At 39.3% G+C, this 21,125-nt stretch overlaps 1 protein-coding gene across 2 annotated transcripts in view; it reads left to right on the top strand.

The window, feature by feature from the left end:
• Nucleotides 1–21,125, top strand: part of LOC137334773 (protein Wnt-7b) — an 89,199-nt gene that overhangs the window by 6,993 nt on the left and 61,081 nt on the right. For both annotated transcript variants that reach the window (XR_010966232.1, XM_067999742.1), the window contains exon 2: nt 3,065–3,291. Coding sequence is in view for 1 of the 2 variants with exons in the window: in XM_067999742.1 (XP_067855843.1) it covers nt 3,065–3,291 (227 nt within the window). In the remaining variant the exon portion in view is untranslated. The remainder of the gene's footprint in view (nt 1–3,064; nt 3,292–21,125) is intronic.

The following is a 21,125-nucleotide window of genomic DNA, read 5'->3' as shown; positions in this document are numbered from 1 at the left end:
AAGGCAGGAGCAGTTTTGGGTTCACAGTAATGTAAATCCTGTTGTGCCAGTGAAGCCAAATTAGCATTACGCCGACTGGAGTATAACTGCGACTGATGTGAAATTAACCTTTTAATATTTGTTGTTAAAGTTTACAAAATCCCTGGGCGGCATAACACTTTTTTAAAGCGTAAACACCCAAAATGACAGTCAGCTTTGTGTATCTGTTACTGGGAGGCCTAGTAAGCAGATTCTGTGCATGTTTCTAAGTGTGCAATGCGGCGCTCTGCTTTCCCCCGACCTGAAAGTAGTGCAAGTAGGGTATCATAACTCGGTGCTGCAATAAAGCAGGTACCAGAGTCAAACCGGTATCTGCAACAGCAAGGTGGCGTCATTCTTTAAATTGTCGTGATAGTTGTTCTTACATCACTGCAACCTTAACACCACGAAGCAATGCAACTATATTTCCTGTTTATTCTCGTTTAAACTTTTTCAAAGATAGGAAAAAATTAAATAAACGGTTGTGCATTCCCAGTTCTACTTGTATCAATATAAAGAATGGGGTTTAGTGACATTCAGCACTGCGGAGTAAAGACCTATTCATAGTTCTCAGCTTTTTCATAATAATGTACCTTTTCTTTTCCTTACCTGCTGTCAAGAGCATACTATCAAAATTAAAAGCTTAAGCTTATTAATCTAAAAAATTCACGAAGCATTTACCTCTCCCCTATACTTATTGTCATAATGACAACAATGGATGATGTTTGGCCATTCCTTGCCCGAAGGGCACATTTTCTGTTAGGGGCTGTGAGCTCTTTTTCTCTCATAAAATAAACACACACCACGTATTCTACCATTCTCCACCGTGTATTTTCTATACATGATGTACACCTTGTTTCATAGTAATCGCTATCAAAAGCCCCTTCTCACCAATCCAGTTATATTGTATTACATTGTAGGTGTTGACGGTACTGTATACGCAATCACGTGGTGTCCTGTACCAACAGGTTTTACATCATGATCATCCTTTTAACTCTTCCACCTACACCAATCAGCATAGTCAACGCAAAGTGGTTACAAGAAGTTAATTTTGACATTGAAACCGCCGACAATATATTATCAAATGGCAGACAGTACGTTTAAGGCAATAATTATGTATCAAGGGTTCTCCCCACGGTCATAACTTTTGGCCCATGTGCATCTTGGACTTTCACTGATCCATCGGACATTTTATGATGTCACGAGATTCGTTCAAGTCTATTACTGCCTCGCAATATGCTGCACGCCAGTGTTGTATACATCCAAGGCTGGCAGTAACCGTGTGTGGATGGATCCACATACACAACAGTTGCATTTGCAAGACTGTCTCTCTCAAGATGTATCGAGCCTACGATTCCAAAACCACGTTCTTGAATCAGATTAGACTTGTCAATGTTAAGATGAAGAATATCCACACATCATCCATTGCTTTTGGAACATATTCTTTAAAATAATATGTGACTATTCAGGCAAGAACCACCTTTCCTCCGATTGCAGTTACAAAAATAACGTTACAAATGGAACATTTTACCCTGAACCCAGGGAAACGGATTGTTTCCCCCTTAAACAAGATAAATTTCGCTCTCTTGCGTTGAATTGTATCCCGTCCCCAAATCTATTCACTATTCTTTTTTCCCTTTAAAAAGTGAGTAAGGTGGATGTGGGACGTGTCTAGCTGTCTATAGCAGATCTGAGCGATTTTCATTGTCATTTTTGCCCCATTGTGATTTGAAAGGGAGTGGGCGGATTGCAGTGGCTGGGATTAGCCTGTCTGCCCAATTGCAACAGGCGGTCTCCTGAGAGCAGATGAACTCTCACAAAACACTCAACCATTCGAACAGCAACTCCCAACAACTGCAAACCACTGCTCCGTCATGAAAGAGAAGCAAAAACACCAATCTAGCGACAAGACATTGAACAAGACTGATTACCGAGGACTTACACAAAGAACGAGCTCACAAAAAGCATCTATCATTTCTATTATAATAAAACAAACAAAACCAGCAGGAGTTGACGCAGAGGGCGACCATGATCATCTTTTTATCCCGCAGTGTGCTCCTGTCAGTTTATTACCCGCAGATGTTTCTAATCCTCACCAGCGGAAGTTACCTGTAAGTCAGAACAACCATTTTTTTTTTAAAAAGATCCTCGAGAATTTTAAGCCATTTTATGTCGTAACTTCGTCGTTTAGCCTGTGAGTTCTAATACTTGGAAATTGGGTGCTTTGATTGCATTGTTTGTGTCCCCGGGTCTTCATCAGACGCCTGGTCTTACCTGTGTAATACTCTGCGGTTTAGCTGTTGTTAGCTGCTGCCACTTGCTGCGCTCCTGCTATTCGCACCACCAGTTAGTAAGTATTACGTCTCTCCCCTCCCTCCCCCCTTAAAATGTTTAAATGTATCTGTCCGATTGACATTTACTTTGTGCCAGAGAAGGGAGGGAACAAGTAAAGCACATTGCGCTCGTAAACTGGGGAGGGCTTCGCTCAGTCCTGCTCTATGATCCAGGTAGGGCACTGTGCGGTGCAACCTTCGGCTCCCTTTGAAACTAATTCTCTCCCTCTCCCACCCCCACATTCCTGTGTTAAAATCTCATTCTCAATTTCATCCATTTAAACTTAATCCACACGTACTCTCTCTCTCTTTGGCCTAATTATATATTCTTGAACCAGGTCCTTCAGAAAATCTGTGGTTACTTATTTTTCTTACAGGGAAATTGGAAAAAAACGAGATTCACGATACGGGAGCGAATGGAAACCTCTACGTTGTAGAAATGTGCCCTCTAGTTTAACCCATTCGTCTTGTAGTTCGGTGTTAAACCGTAACACGATCACATGAATGTAAACCTTTCTGCAATTTTCGTCCAGTGCAATGCAGTAATCGTCTGTTCTGGACAGAATGTGGACGGGTGCCAATTCAGCCAAGCTATTGGGTTAGAATCACTGCAGATGAGATTTTGCTCAGAGATTTGACTTGACTCGCTCTTCGTGGCTTGCATTGTTTTGTGATTTGATTTTTTTTGGTTCTCTGTCACTGTTCTGTTTTAGAGCGTTGTCCTCAGTGGTAGCCTTGGGAGCGAATATCATCTGCAACAAGATCCCAGGTCTGGCGCCCCGGCAGCGGGCGATCTGTCAGAGCCGCCCCGATGCCATCATCGTGATCGGGGAAGGGGCGCAGATGGGGATCAACGAGTGTCAGTATCAGTTCAGGTACGGCCGGTGGAACTGCTCAGCACTCGGAGAGAAAACAGTCTTCGGACAGGAGCTCAGAGTGGGTGAGTAAAAGCAAACAGACTAAAAGGTGCCGACGTAAACTTTTGAGATCAGACTAGGGAGTAAAATCGGAGATGAAGGCCAGTGTAATCCCGACTCCAGTAACTCAGTGCAGTTACTTTACAGTGAGCAGGGCTGGTAAAGAGAGCGACTCTTTTGGCTATTGTCCGCATTGCACACCTGGATTTATCTGCCCTTACGGGTCGTTTTGTTTAAATACCGTTTCCATTCTAACGCTTTGCCAAGTACCCAAAAATGGGCTGGATAATTAAGTAGTGAACATCTTATGTTGTATAGCTCATGTTGTTATTAGTTATCCTATTTAGCACTTATACTGCACACTATGTACGATGCCCACTATAGACTAGAAAATTATGTTGACAATATTAGCATGTTGCTATGATATTGCTGTAGCAGCTAGTTTAATGTCAGCATACGCCCTTAAAAATAAATGGGTTATTTTTGTTAGGCAAAGGTATTAAGGGTACATAACCAAGGCATGGTAGGTGGAGTTAAGATATAGATCAGCCATGATCTAATTGAATGGTGGAACAGGCTCAAGGGGCTGAATGGCCTACTCCTGAACCAATGTTCCTAATGTTTTCCTTAAAATAGGAGCAGAGGAATGTCATACGAATGTGTTAGGAATTTGCTGATATTGTCAGAAGTAATTTCTAGGTTTCTGTCTCCTGTCATTCCAAAGGCCAAAGATATCAAATACCAGACCCACTTTGTACAGGCTGAAACTACTCATCGACTTTATTTGCAATTAGATGATTTACAAAAGCAAAGATATAAATAATATACAGCACTAGTAGTGATTTACAACACCTACATCTACAATTACTGCTTAAAGAGTCCATTTTTTCCCAGCTACTTCTGGCAATCCCTTGAAATCACAATTTCTGGTTGTAATATGTAAACCACTTGTTTAAGGAATCCAATGCATCTGAATGCACATCAGCATTGCACCAGACTGCACAATACTGTTTTATACCTTTTAATTGGTTTGAAGACAGGACGGTTAATCAAAGGGATAACACGACTCTCACAATCTTAAATCACATCATCATGAAGATAATCCACCAATTGTTAATATCTGGGATCTGAGCTGTTTCCATACAATTCAGTCAGACATTATCACAATGGACCAATGATGTAAACACTTATTTCAGATACCAATCCCATAACAAGCTTCTTGCAAATAAACCTCCATACACACAAAACACTAGCTGTGCAGGATTTCATATTACTGATGACAATTTGTTACCTTTCAAAGATCATTAATTTTGATGAAGAAAAGGAAAGTTTTTGAAATGTAGACTACTAGCCTGAAAACCCAGAACAAAGTGCTTAACCTCATTAACCCTTGACTGAACATAATAGGTACATTCTTTTAAACCAGCACAATGACCCAATTTGTGACTCCTGCATATGAATGTTCCTAAACTATTGATAGCTGTTCCCCCTTTCCCTGATGTGATGTATAGATGTTGCTTATCACCAGTATAAGAATAACTACAAAGGCATTACTAATGTCTGAGAGTTTTTTCCCCCCCAAGGGTCTTATTTGTATCAGAGGCACTAAGGCAAGGTGACATAGTTTGTATATGATAAAACACAATCTTGTAGTGTGTTGCAAAGCAGCAACATGTAGTGGGGTTGAGATAATATAAAGCTTTCATTATTTCAATTTTATTATCACCATGCATTTTCCCCACCCCATAGTGATGTTACTGCCTTGGAACATATTCCACAGTGTGCTTTACTTTGCATAATGTAAACAATCTTTACTATTACTTACTATTGTTTACTGCTTTTGATTTTTGTTGATTAAGGTTGTCAAGGGTCAACTGCACCCTTGACTGAATCACAAGATGTGACTAATATTATCAATATTTATTTTCTGATCAACAAAGGGAGAGGTTCGCACCTTGTATATATTATGTGATTCTTGTTTGTTTTGTAACAGAACAGCACTTCCATTATCGTAGTACATTTTATTTAAACATAGAACTGTTCTAAGAATGTAGACAATTTCTTAATGGAAAATTATTTCTTATTAAAGTTGCAATGGTCACACCACTTCAGTGTGAACATCATCACACTTGAAAACATGGAGTGAACCAACAGTCGTTCATACATACATACATACCTGTTGTTAGTGTAAAAATGGAGCTTGAATTGAATAAATCTACCCTGTAAAATAAAGAGTATATATTAAAAAGATAGATGTGCTAGAGTAATTGAAATGCTGCACTCTAATTTTGGGGCGAGCGTGATTGTAGGAGTTAGGCAATGGATATAAATTTGTTTGCTCTTTGACTTTATGATATCACTAATATTAGATTAGTACCTTTCAATCCTTGTCAGGTATTTATTATTCTCTGAGTGTCAGTAATAATTTTGTCAGATTTGAAACTTGAACAATGGCAATGTGCAAGTAAGGAATGTCAGAAATGTTGCAAGTCTGGGGTACAAGTCATTCCCTGCCACTTCTTGTGTCCTAAAACTTCATTCTGACAGAATGCCTCCACTGTTTGGAATTAACTTCTCTCAAAGGCTGCTAGCAGTATGTTCACGAGCTGCACTGAGTGCCATGTACATGCAGGTTGGGAGCTGCATTTATGTGTTGTTTTTCTGTTCCATTTCACAATAGTGAGCAGCTGTGACTGGTGTCGGCAGAGAGTATCAACATGAATGAAATGTTTGTCTGGTGTGTCTGCAGAACAAGGCTTTGGGCTGCGTAACTGCTTAAACTTGTTAAAGGAAAATTACTGCAAAAAAACAGTATAAAAGTCAGGTATCAGATACAACTTCTATGATAGGCAATGGAATGGTAAAAAATTGCTCAAACCAGTGCATTTGCCCCATTCCCCTCGTCGTTTCCCTGATCAGGTTCATGGATCATAAGAAACTGAAGTGAAAGTTCCCTTATGTTCCCTACAGAAACCTTCTCTTTAAAAGGAGAATAGTGGAATAAAGCCAGTCAGTGCATTTACACTTGAGTATTTGTCCTCCTGCAACTAATTTAAAACTATTGCCCATCCAATTGGAGCTGCCAGCTTTGTGTCATTTCTGAGGCTGAGCACTGAAACATCACATTCTGCTCTCAGCCTCAGCTCCCAGTACCTTCTGCTGCACGTTGCTTTCAGCAGGACCTCAGGGGCATTGGGACAATGGTACCTCTGGTCACTCAATGCAAGACAAAAATTAACACTGATATATTTTTTAAGTTAAATACTTTAAGTACTCAAGTATAAGGCCATTGCCTCACTTTGGAGAACATCTGTAAAAAGGGAAGGAAAGTGCAGGAAGGTAGTATTTCCCCCCTAAAATTCCCCTCACTGTTAGCCTTGGTACCTTTTAATAAAACAGATATATTTACCATATAAACAGTAACTTTTTATGTTGGGAGTAGATTCCTGGTTGTTCCCATTTAGTGTGACGATGTCTATTACAGCTGTCAATTAACTGTCAAAGTGTGAAAAAAGTGGCAGAGACAGCTGCTTTTCAGCACAGTCTTAGCGCATCACCCAGGAGAGCTTCACCCTCAGTTTCCCGTTATAGATGTCACCAGCATGGTATCACTAGACTAAATGGTGGGATCTGGAGACCTGTTTTCCAACATCAAAATAAAAAAAAGGTGACTATTTGATTTGTTTTTACAAAGACTAACAAAAAGGAATATTAACACGGCAAAGTACACAGTTCGTACTTTTTCCTTTCCCTTCAGTAACACGCAGGCTTTCTGGAAATCATCTAAAGGCATGATAAGGTTCCATCAGGACTTACGTGCTCAGAGAGTAAACAGAATCTTCAGTACTGTCACACCACTGATGCTGAGGTTATTTCACTCATTCAAAAAGACAAGAAATTAAACTCACTCATGAAAGAACAGCTTTGACTCACCATCAGTGACAAGACATCCTCAAGGTAGTGTTAGCCAGGAATTTTTACTTGTGTCCTTTGTATTCCAGTGTCTGTATCATAGCACGTTTATCTGATATAGAGATGAATAGAAAATCCCTTACAGCTGTGACACTTGGAGAAAAGTGTCTTGCGAATCTCCAGCAAGGGGCTGTACATGAAAGTTTCTTTTTGCCTGGGTTACTCAGCCCACACAGACCCCAGTATTCTCCACCTATAAGGGAAGCACAATCCAACTAGCTGATTTCTACATATTTGCATTTTTTAGATCTTTGCCACTCACGCTGGTTTCCAAGACAACCTATCTCAGGCAAATCAACTATTGAAAATAGCAACACAAACTGGTGCAAATTGCAAGATGCTGTGTACATAGGGAACCAAAGTGTTCACATGGGCTACACACGTTACGCAAACCTCTCATTAACCAAGTGGTGGAAAATGCTTTTCAGGAAAAGAGAATCAAAGGAGCATTTGCACATTTTTTAACTGCATTAATAATGTGTGAATGTGGAAACTTAGTGTACCTGGTGCACACAACGGGGCAAGAGAGGTAGAATGATAGATAGGGTGGCTCAGCAGCTAGAAATTGCAGTGTGGGAGCTCAACCTAGAGATGTAAAACGGGCTGTTGATTCGCTATCACCTGTTTTACACTATCGCACAAAGACAAATTCTACCTCGCTATAATAAAGCAAAAAACAAAACACTGCAGATGCTGGAAATCTGAAATAAAAGCAGAAAATGCTGAGAACACTCATCAGGTCAGGCAGCAACTGTGGCAAGAGGAGGCTAGGGTTAATGTTTCAGGTCGATGACCTTTCGTATTTGACCTATGAAACCTATAATAAAGCTTCAGTTTCTTAAAAAAAAAACTATCTGCCCATGGCACTGCTCACAGGTAGTTTGAGTGCTGTTTTCTCACAAAGCTGACCTGTCCCTTTAAGGTTTCTGCTCAGGCATTCCCTGTGATGAAGTGGTTGATATAATTTAATTAGTGAGGGAAATTTGCAGATTGTCAAATGTCTAAAAATTCCCAACTCAAAGTCAGAAAAAATAGCAAGCCTTTCTTTCCCTTTTTTAAATATACTTCTTACATTTTGAAGTGTGATGGACATATTCAAAACTTTTATATAAATAGATAATAGTAGTTGATTTATGTACATAAATACAAATGAAATTAAAAAATTGGAAAGGAGGAGACAAGTTAGGGAAAAGAGAATTAGTTTAAACAAAACAGACTGCCCCTGATGAAAGTTAGCAATAGGACAAATAAAGTAAAATTTCATTCACCTCCAAAAAGGGAAGAAAAAGCTAACCAAGAAGTGGACCTGGGAAGTACAAATGTGATGTAAGATCATAAAGCCCCCAAAACTCATGATGGCATTACAAGTTATCTTTGCCTGAAAGAAAATTATACAGAGAATAAACGGTGATTGGAAAGGTGCTATAACATAGTCCAGGGATTCAGATGATGTTAAAAACTGCAAAAGCAAAGCTCATTTCATACATATTTTGTAATATATAGAATTTAGTTTACCTTTCGTATTTGAGTTTCAACACCAGTGTTCCTATCTTCTTTTATCATAGCTAACCACATGCTGCTCTGTTCTGTGTAGCTCTACACAATGTGACAAGAGGAGATGCTGTACAAGATTGTGATGTAGGGCTATCTAAGACTCATCTGACAGAGAAAGATGGTTTTACTAATACTTATTACCGTATGCTTTACCTGTGAATGACACTCCTGTGTATATCACATATCCCTGCTGTGAATTTTATGCTCATCAGGGTGACGGATGTCTGTGCTGGGAAATGAAATATCTTTCTATTTACTACTCTGATATCAGTATCAGGATCAAATATCCTGGGTTAGATGCTGGATAATGTGCCACATCCCCAACCTCAGACTAACAATCTCTATTGCACCAGTGGAACTTTACATTTCCTACACCAACAATCCTAATGAGTGAGTTTTCAATGTAGTGTTGTGAATGCAATTCCAGAAAGAGTCTGATGAGACTGTAACAAAACCATTTCACTGAGAATCCTCCCAGTCAACAGAGAGGGAGGGGACTTTCATCCCACCAGCTTAGATTGTAACCCGGGTGCCAGAGACAAAGGATAGCATCCAAACTCATTGTACCACTTTATAACACTCTCATTGTCCCTCACCTGGGGATATATAAACCACACTGAAGCCATGGTGTCACTGAACAATTGTCTCTGTTTTGCCAGTCGAGAATAAACACCAGGACCCTAATATTACATCATGGGATAATCATGGGATAATCATGCACTAAGGCTCAATGCATTCATCTGAAATTCCACTTGCAATTACTTTATCAGAGGTGTTAACCCGTCTATTTTAAATAGCAGGGAGAGGAATTTCAGGCACACGCATTAAACATTCACATGCTAATGTCCAACAACGTCATTTCAGGGCCTAAATTATTTCATTATTTGAAATAATCAGAAACATTTAAATTATTAACAGTATTGATGCTCTAATTCCTATAATTCACTTGTGATTTTGTTGCTAACAATTTATTTTGTATATCCTGCCTTCTATCATCGACTCAGTGTGCTCCAGACATTGTGCAGGAGATGCCTGGCAGTGTGTTAAATGCATTTAATCAATCCAGCAGTTCCAATATTGTCACAAACAGCTGAATGGAACCCCAGTGGTTTCTGAATGTTCATGCTAAATTACTGCCTTAAACTCATAATCAGAGATGTTTTACTTTTGATAATCTGTGCTTTATTTTGTAAATTAAACTATTTTGCAGCAGCTAGCTGTGTGTAGCAAAAGCAATGTAATAAAGGTGAAGCATTAATAAAGGACAGTAGCCCATGAGCTGAAGGTGTGTGATATGACATGACTGACTTCAGTAAAAGCACAATACAGGAAAATATACAACACCCTATAGAGTACATGGCATAATATATCATAACATACTGCACACTATATAATTAAAACAGATCTCCCATGGCATTGGTCATAGTAAGTTGGATAATGCATTGTCTTTATATATACACCATACAATGTGCTAAGGTGCATCTGTGTTTAACTTCATCTGCCACTTTAAGGCCACAAAGACTGTTTGCTGTAAATATGCATCATCATGGAACAATTAGAGGTCAATTGTTGGTATTGAAGAAAGTTTGCAGATTAGTAGATGGCTTTTTGGCTCCCTGTGAAAGGAAATTAACTTTCTTTCTCTTTTTATACTATATATAATTCATTTCAGTATTATACTGCCTCACTAAAGCCGATGTTTTAAGCTCTGTTTACAAGCGCTTTTGTTGAGGTGTAAAATCCGCCTCATCAGGTGCTAATGCTCAAGCTTTGTGATGCTTATAACCTTACCCATAAACCCTATGGCAACAAACGTAGGCAGAAACTCTTTTAAAGGTCCTTTTAAAAAAAAGATTTTATGTCCTTTTTAAAAAAAAATTGTTGTGCTGCATGTAATGTGTATATTGTAATGAAGCAGATGACATAAATACACTCTTATCCACAACAACTGTGACTGTTTTTACAGTACTGTAATTGCAGTCCAGTTTGCATTCCATTGTTAACTTTTTGCTAAACTTGATGCAACTGTTAAAACTGATAAAAGAATAGAATGACTAAGTGAATAAAATTACTAGGCAAAATCATTATTCATTTAATCATTTTGCACTGTAATATATATCTATTTCACCATATCACAACATAGATGCCACATTCTGTGTTACCGCACAGCATATATTATATGATACAACACATTTTGTGAGTAATTTTCACCTTCACCCATCCACCAATTTACCACCCAAGTGGTGAATGTAAAAATTACCCTCGTCATAAAATACAGCATACTATATATTATAATATACTACACATTATATATTAAGCACTGTACTGAATACTTTAATACTGTACTGAACCCTATAATAATGTACAGAACATTACACTATACAGCATAACACTAGAATATATCATACTTTACTGTACATTCATGCTCTACTTTATACTATAATACTGTACTATATACTATTACTGTTAAATACACTAGTACTGAATGCTGTAACACAATATACACTATAACACTGTACCATACACTATATAACTGTACTGAACACTAGAACACCACAACACTAAACGGAACACTGTACTGAACACTATAAAACTAGTAAGCCCTATAATGCTGTACAGGACCCTGTAATACTGTACTGTGCACTTCAATATTTTAATGTACACTATAATGATTGGGCCAGATTTTGCTGTGAAACTAATGGTGAGGCTAATGGCACTCGCGTTATTTATGCATAAATGGTACAGCAACTTCGGGTTAGGAGCAGATGCGCGGTTAAATGTCAATACCCAAAAGTTGCTGTCCGGGTTGCGCCGCTCTGCTGTTAGCTTCGCGAAAACGGCATTTCGCTGTTCACCTCACCATTGAAATGCATTGAATGGCGTGATGTTGCTGTATTTGCTCGGTAGATACGAACTAAACTCGCCATGGAAACTTAAGTCTTGTCATTTCAAGCATAAGTAGCCTTTTAACAACATTGTAATTGTTAATTACTGCCAATCAACCTCTCTGGCATTGAAAATTAATTATTACAAATGTGGAGTTTCATTCCTTCAGGTATTAATTATTGTTGGAGATTTTAAAAGTGTCAAATTTAACATATACACTTTTAAAAAACTTTTCCTTTGTTTCTTTTTTCTCTCAATTCAATCTTTCTGTCCCTCCCTTTATTTCTCTTTCTGTGTCTGATTTGACATTGAATTCACCCATTCTAATTTGCACTTCCTTCTCAGTGCTTCAGCTGTTTATTTCTCACTCCTTGGTTAAGGAGATATCCTGTTGCTTGCCCTGTTCACTCAGGTCCCAGATGCCCTGTTTCCCTCGCTGCACCATTATCAGCTCACACTTTCAGCAACTTAGTGGCAAAAATGTTTTGAGCTGTAGGGTGCAGGGGCAAGTCTAACAAACAGCAGATGCCGTTAGATGCCCTGCTACAGCAAAATCTGGCCTGTTATAATACTTTAATAAACTCTATATCATTGTAAAAATCCTACAACACAGCTGTCCTGTTCACTAGAACTCTAATACTTCAGAGGACTCTTTAATTCTGTACGTAACCCTATAACTACTGTAGAGTATAATATTGTATATCCTATGACCATTTACTGCTGTATGTTATTACTGTACTCTAATATTGTACTAGAGACTGACACTCTGCTGTATACCATAATGCATTAGCGAACTGTATAATGCTGTATGTAAACCTATAATGCTGTACAGAACCTCAAAGCTGTACAAAACCTTGTAATGCTGTTCAGAAGTCTATAATACTCCACAGAAATCTGTAGTGTTCCACAGGACCCCGTAATACTGCAATTAGCCTTATAATGCTATGTAGAAATCTCTAATATCATGCATAAATTTAGGATGCTCTACAGAACCATATCATGTTGTACAGAACCTTAAAATGGTAAAAGGAAACATAATACTCTACAAACCTGTATTGCACAGAACCGTACAATATTGTGCAGAACAGTAAAACACAGTAGAGCCTATAATACTGTACAGATTATATTGTACAAAACACTATTATGCTGTATCAAACACTATAGTGCTGCACAGAGCCCCACACTTTATAGTACTCAAATGTCGTACAGAACTCTATCTTATTGAACAGACCTTATAATGCTGTAAAAACCATATCATATTGTATACAATGCTATCACGCTATAATAACCCTATAACACTGTACTAAACCTTATATTGCTGTACAGAACCATAGAATATGGCCCAGAATCCGATGATGCTGTGCAGAACCCTAATACTGAATGGAACTCTAATATTGAACAGAACCCTAATACTGTGTAGAACCCTATGATATGGCACAGAACCAGATAGTGCTGTACAGAACATTATAATACTGTAGAGAATCCTATTATGCTGTAGAGCAACCTACAATGTTATACAGAATCTTATTACTGTAGAGAATCCTATAATGTCATAAAAAACCTTAACCTTAGCACTATGATGCTAAATTGAACAATATAATGATGCACCAAGTTCTGTAATGCTGTACCAAACAGTTTAATAATGTACCATCCACTATAAAATTGCACAGAACACTTTAATGCTGTATTGAACATTTTAATACTGCACCAAAAGCTATAATACCATACCGAATATTATAATACTGTCCTAAACACCAATATTGTATTGAACACTACAATACTGTACCGGATATAATATTATATTGAACACAATAATATTGTATTGAATATTTTAGCGAAGTGTCAGCCTTGGCTCAGTGGTAGCACTCTCACCTGAGTCAGAAGGTCAGGGGTTCAAGTCCCAGTCCAGAGACTTGAGCACATAATCTGGGCTGATACCTCAGTGCAGTACTGAGGGAGTGCTGCACTGTCAGAGGTGCTGTCTTTCAGATGAGATGTTAAACCAAGGTCCCGTCTGCCCTCTTAGGTGGACATAAAAGATCCCATGACATTATTTCGAAAAGAGCAACAGAGTTCTTCCTGGAGTCCTGGCCAATATTTATCATAGGAACATGAGTAGGCCATTCAGCCCCTCGTGCCTGCTCCGCCATTTGATAAGATCATGGCTGATCTGTGATCTAACTCCATATACCTGCCTTTGGCCCATATCCCTTAATACCTTTGGTTGCCAAAAAGCTATCTATCTCAGATTTAAATTTAGCATTTGAGCTAGTATCAATTGCCATTTGCGGAAGAGAGTTCCAAACTTCTACCACCCTTTGTGTGTAGAAATGTTTTCTAATCTCGCTCCTGAAAGGTCTGGCTCTAATTTTTAGACTGTGCCCCCTACTCCTAAAATCCCCAACCAGCGGAAATAGTTTCTCTCTATCCACCCTATCTGTTCCCCTTAATATCTTATAAACTTCGATCAGATCACCCCTTACCCTTCGAAACTCCAGAGAATACAACCCCAATTTGTGTAATCTCTCCTCGTAACTTAACCCTTGAAGTCCGGGTATCATTCTAGTAAACCTATGCTGCACTCCCTCCAAGGCCAATATGTCCTTCCGAAGGTGCGGTGCCCAGAACTGCTCACGGTACTCCAGGTGCGGTCTAACCAGGATTTTGTATAGCTGCAGCTTAACTTCTGCCCCCTTGTACTCTAGTCCTCTAGATATAAAGGCCAGCATTCCATTTGCCTTCTTGATTATTTTCTGCACCTGTTCATGACACTTCAATGATCTATGTACCTGAGCCCCTAAATCCCTTTGGACATCCACTGTTTTTAACTTTTTACCATTTAGAAAGTACCTTGTTCTATCCTTTTTTGATCCAAAGTGGATGACCTCACATTTGTCTACATTGAATTCCATTTGCCACAGTTTGGCTCATTCTTCAACCAACATCATTAAAACAGATTATCTGGTCATTATCTAATTGTTGTTTGTGGGACCTTGTAGTATGCAAATTACAGCAGTGACTACACTTCAAAAGTACTTCATTGGCTGTAAAACACTTTGGGATGTCTTTGAGATAATGAAAGGCGCGATATAAATGCAAATTCTTTCTTTCGTAATATTATATAATACAGTACCAAACACAATAATACCACACTGTACACTCTAATACTGTCCTGTACACTCTAATACTGTCCTGAACACTCTAATACTGTGCTGGATACTATAATATCATTCCAAACACTACAATACCACACTGTACACTATAATACTGTCCTGTACACTCATACTGTACTGGATACTATAATACTGTCCTGTACACTATAATATCATTCCAAACACTATAATACTGCACTAACATTAATATAGCATTGAACACCATAATACCACACCAAAAATGTTAATACTGTACCAAACACTAAAATAGTGTTCAATACAGTATTATAATGTTTGGTTCAGTAATGAAGTATTTGGTACAGTACACTATAATACCATATCAAACACTTTGGTACTGTACTGAACACTATAATACTATATTGGACTCTATAAAACTGTACAGAACACTATTATACTGCACTGAACACCATAACATTATACCAGTGGTTAAGGAGAAAAAGTGATGGAAAGAATAAGAAAAAAAACAGAAATAAAAAGAGGACCTGGAAGTCTGAGTGGGTGATGAGATGTTGCTAGTTTAGGTAGCACAGATTGTATCACACAGGTGCCCATTCTCCAGACCATCATGTCTGATGCCAAATGAACATGCGTCATGCAATTAATTGGCTTACAATGATTCTCTCTGTCAAGCCTCTTGAAATTCTGTGTAACCATAGTTGGAGTTATAAGTTGCTGTTTATATTTCTTCTATGCTGCAGTAAGGCCATGAAGGATTTGCATTTAGTGAGTTTCTCTCATAACAGGACTGCATAGAATAAGTTTTTATTCATGCTTAGGATGGTTCAGCAAAAAAGGTTTACAAGTTATGAGGTTACACTTTATCGCATGCCTACTTAGGCAGTTACTTGGTATTGAAAACTACACTTTAGCCTTACCTTAGTAGCTTTCTTCAGGTCCAGCATCTTCATTCTGATCTGTATCCAGGTCTTCTTGGCTCTGGACATAACATTTAGTCCCTCAGCAAAATGTTCCCTCAATGTTTTTGAAGTAGGACAGTCCTCCTTTCTTGAATTTCATGACAAACACCCCCAGCGCTTGGTCATTGGATCCTGGTCAATGAAATGACTCCTTAAGCCATTTAAGTATTGCTCTGGATGATGATGACTTCTGATGCTCCACTGGATAGCCTGCTGTGTGGGTGGGAGATAGCCCGTTTTACACACACAGGTAAAATCAGCAATCTCGATGGATAACGAGCAGGTGGAAATTCACCCAACAACATCTAATGACCTGCAGTTAACCCCGAATACTGCACCAGCTGCAATTTGTAGACTTACGACAATGTATTAAACACTATAGCCTGGAAATGACTGTCTGCGTGAAGGTTTATACCAACAGTAATTGAAGGAAATGCAGCAGTAAAATCAGGAGTGTGGTTTAGTGCATATTTCCTGATTATTGACCACTTCAGCCCATATAGCTGCCAGTGCAAGAAGGATTCTGTGCATTAAAGTGCAGAATGCAAGCAAAATTGTAAGCACTAAGCCTACGAATACTAGAAAATTACTGATTAACAGTAGATCAACAATATTTGTGAACTTCTGCATTGCACAAGCGATGCATTCTTTCTGCCCATAGAATTCAAGGGTTGCTGCTGAACCAGGATCTCTTGTAGTGGGGACTCCTGAAGGAACGGCTAATTTTATAATAACATTGTTCTGTACACAGCAATAATGGGGATTGCATTCAGTGCTCCCATAACACTCAATTTGAGGAATGGTGAAAGTGACACCAATGATGTACCAACTTGGACCCATGGCTAATCTACCTCTTGGGTGTAATGTCCTTGGACTAGCTACCTGGGATTTACTGACGAGCACTGTTTAGTGGATAGATCACCACAGCCCTCAATTTCCAGGCTAGTGCTCTGGACATCTGTAGTTTGCTGCCTACAAATGCATCAAGAAGGTGACTAATGCTTTCCTTCAGAGAGCCAACATCTTCATAATATTTGCCACTGAGCAGCAGCATCAGGTGAGAGCGCAATTCTGCTGCACTGCTGGCTTTCTATGAGTACATGGACATGCAGCTATTTGGTCCCTTGCCCATAACACTGTGGCCTACACAAACAGAAAGGGATTCTAGTTTCTTGACATCCAACTGGTCTGCAACCACCAGAACAGAATCAAGGAGGTTGATGTGCAGTCTCCCAGCAGCTCCCACGATACATTTATTTTGTGCCAATCATCTGTACAAGGCTTATTTGAAGGTAGTGTGGAAACCAAGGATGCTGTCTTCAGCCCTCACTAATAACACCATTGCAACAGACAAAAGCAAAGGCAGAATGTAGACCCAATAAGGCCTATGCAAGCACCAGGATTATTATTGGGCATGCCATTGGCATCTTGAGGTAGCACTTTTGATGTCTGGACAGATTAGGAAACCCTATGGTGCAGCCATTGACGCCCCCCACCCCAACCACCACCCCCCCCCCCCCCCCACTCAGGTCTCCAGGATCATCTTGTGCTTTGTACTCCATCACTTTGCTTTGCAAAATGTCTAACTATGGAGGAAGAAAAGCAGAATCCAGAAAGTGCATGAATGCAGGAAGGAGGCAGTGAAAATGAAGAAACACTGGTGTAGCCTGAAAGACAAGTGTGCCAAGTGCTAATATAGGATATATTTAGTGAAGTGCCTGAGCTGCCCCTTTAAGGAACTGGTCCAAAACATCTTCAGCAACACTTCCTCCACCACTATTAAAGCTCATCTTTTGGCATTATACATATAAAAAATGATTTCCCATGGCATTGCACACAGGGATTCATGACCAAATGCACTATTTAGGTAAACTTGTCATGCTGTAATTACACCTGCCTACCAGTGGAGGAGCTGCAGTATCACCACTGGCAAGAGAACGCAATTACGAGACACGTTTACATAGGCAGTTTGCATTATAAATAATGACATGAGAATTTAAAATGGAAATATAACCATCAGGACAGAGTGTGTAATTTTAAAATGGGGACTGAATTATGGCTGTGCACCTTATCCCATGGCGTCTAATCCTGCTTCACCTGAAGACTACACTTGGTCTTCACTCCCCGTGTGCAACACCACAGGAGATTGACTATGCTAAAAAGTTTTATTATTGCGAGCACTTCCTGTCAACTATTTTCATTTTAAATTCCTATGTCCATATTTATAATGGAAACTACCTATGTAAACTTGTCACATTGTAATTACACCTCCCTCCACTGGGGGCATTGGAAAATGGGACTGAATTAAATCTGTGGCCCCAATCCAATTATTGCCTGCCCTCTAACCCACTTCACCTAAAGATTGCAATGAATGGACACGCATAGTATATATAAAGTCACTGTATAATTTGATTGCACAGTGTTTATGGGAAAAGTCAATTGGTGCATTCAGCTTTCTTGGCAATCCTCTGCTTGTTCTGGGAGCATTGCAGGTCCATGGATCCAAGCAATTTGTTTGTTCTTGATCTTCGGGAATCAATTGGATTTGGAAATGCTGCCGGGGCAGTGGGGGGGTGGCGGTAAGGGGGAAAGGTCCTGTTTACCCTGTGGCATGTCAATTAGGATTGTTTTCTTCTGTTGCTGTACTTGGGGAGGGGAGATTGTGCCGAGTGAATCTTCAAGAATGAGATCGTACTGGTATTTTTTGAGTTCCAGGAAAAGGCTGAACACTACGCTTGCAGATTGGAACATTCCAGTAATCCACAGTTAACCCCCAAACAGTATACCAACAGCATTCTCTAGATTTATGATAGTCTATTGAATAATACAATACTGTAGAATATTGTATTGAGCATTATAATGCTGCACTAAACACTAATACTGTGAACACTGAAATAGTGTACTGAACGCTATAATTCTGTACCGATTACAATGCTATACCCAACACAATACTTAATGAATGCTGTAATATTGTACCAACACCATCACACTGTATCAAACACAATACTGCATGAAAAACATCCGGTCCAGATGGGATGGATCCTAGGTTACTGAGGGAAGTAAGGGTGGAAATTGCAGAGGCTCTGGCCACAATCTTCCAATCCTCCTTAGATTGGGGACGGTGCCGGAGGATTGCAAATGTTACACCCCTGTTCAAAAAAAGGGAGAGGGATAAACCTGGCAATTACAGGCCAGTCAGCCTAACATTGGTGGTGGGGAAACTTTTAGAGACAATAATCCAGGACAAAATTAATTAGCACTTGGAAAAGTATGGGTTAATAAATGAAAGTCAGCACGGATTTGTTAAAGGAAAATCGTGTTTGTCTAACTTGATTGAGTTCTTTGATGAAGTAACGGAAAGGGTTGATGAGGGTAATGCAGTTGATGTTGTGTACATGGACTTTCCAAAGGCATTTGATAAAGTACCACATAATAGACTTGTTAGCAAAATTGAAGCCTATGAGATCAAAGGGACAATGGCAGCATGGATACAAAATTGGCTGAGGGACAGAAAGCAGAGAGCAGTGGTGAATGGTTGATTTTCAGACTGGAGGGAGTATTCAGTGGTGTTCCCCAGGGGTAGGCATTAGGATCACTGCTCTTTTTGATATATATTAATGACCTGGACTTGGATATACAGGGTATAATTTCAAAGTTTGCAGATGATACGAAGCTCGGAAACGTAGTAAACAATGTGCAGGATAGTAACAGACTTCAGAAGGACTTAGACAGACTGGTGAAATGGGCAGACACATGGCAGATGAAATTAAACCCAGAGAAGTGTGAAGTGATACATTTTGGTAGGAAGAATGAGGAGAGGCAATATAAACTAAATGGTACAATTTTAAAGGGGTGCAGGAAAAGAGCGACCTGGGGGTGCACATACGCAAATCTTTGAAGGTGGCAGGACAAGTTGAGCAGGCTGTTAAAAAAGCACATGGGATCCTGGGCTTTATTAATGGAGGCATAGAGTACAAAAGCAAGGAAGTTATGCTAAACCTTTATAAAACACAGGTTAGGCCTCAGCTGGAGTATTGTGTCCAATCTGGGCACCACACTTTAGGAAAGATGTGAAGACCTTAGAGAGGGTGCAGAAGAGATTAACTAGAGTGGTACCAAGGATGAGGGACTTCAGTTATGTGGAGAGACTGGAGAAGCTGGGGTTGTTCTCCTTAGAACAGAGAAGGTTATGGGGAGACTTGATAGAGGTGTTCAAAATCATGAACGGTTTTGATAGAGTAAATAAGGAGAAACTGTTTCCAGTGGCAGAAGGTCAGTAACCAGAGGAAACAGATTTAAGGTGATCGGCAAAAGAGCCAGAGGTGACATGAGGAAACATTTTTCTAGGCAGCGAGTTGTAATGATCTGGAATGCACTGCCTGAAAGGGTGGTGGAAGCAGATTCAATAGTAACTTTCAAAAGGGAATTGGATAAATACTTCAAGGGAGAAAATTTACAGGGCTATAGGAAAAGAGCAGGGGAATGGGACTAATTGGATAGCTCTTTTAAAAGAGCCGGCACAAGCATGATGGGCTGAATGGCCTTCTCCTGTGCTGTACCTACTATGATATTACAACGCTGTACTGAGCACTATAATGCTGTATTGAATACAATACTGCATTTATTTCACTTACGCCTCTGTGAAGTGTTCTACATTAAAGATGCTATCTAACTGCAAGTTGTTGTTGAGCACTATACACTATCAAATATGACAGTATTAGAGTATTGTATCAAATACTATGATATTATACTGAGCACAATAACTGTCTCAAAATACAATACTGTACCAAATATTACAATAATGCACTAAGCACTATAATAAAGAAATAACTTGCATTTATATAGCGCCTTTCACGACCTCAGGATGTCCCAAAGCACTTCACAGTCAATAAAGTACTTTTGAAGTGTAGTCACTGTTGTAATCTAAGGAAATGCAGCAATTTGCACATAGCAAGGTCCTACAAACGACGAGATAAGTGACCAAATAATCTGTTTTTAGTGGTATTGGTTGAGAGATAGATGTTGCCCAGGACACTGGGAGAACTTCCCTGGTTTTCTTTGAATAGTGTCATGGGATCTTTGACGTCCACCTGAGGGGGCAGACTGGGCCTCAGTTTAACATCTCTGAAAGTGCTGCACTCCCTCATTATTGCACTGAAGCGTCAGTAAAATATTGTATTGAAAACTACAATACTGTACTGAGCACTACAATACAGTATAATGCATTAAAACACTGTAATACTGTACTAAGCACTGTAATTCAGCAAATACTACAATACTGTACCAAACATTATGATACTGCACTGAGCATTATAACACAACATGAAATGCTATAATACTGCACCGAGCACTAAC

Source organism: Heptranchias perlo, chromosome 18 (assembly GCF_035084215.1).
Source record: "Heptranchias perlo isolate sHepPer1 chromosome 18, sHepPer1.hap1, whole genome shotgun sequence".
Lineage (NCBI taxonomy): Eukaryota > Metazoa > Chordata > Chondrichthyes > Hexanchiformes > Hexanchidae > Heptranchias > Heptranchias perlo.
The sequence above is the reverse complement of the archived record's forward strand: the minus strand, read 5'-3'. Positions and strand labels throughout refer to the sequence as shown.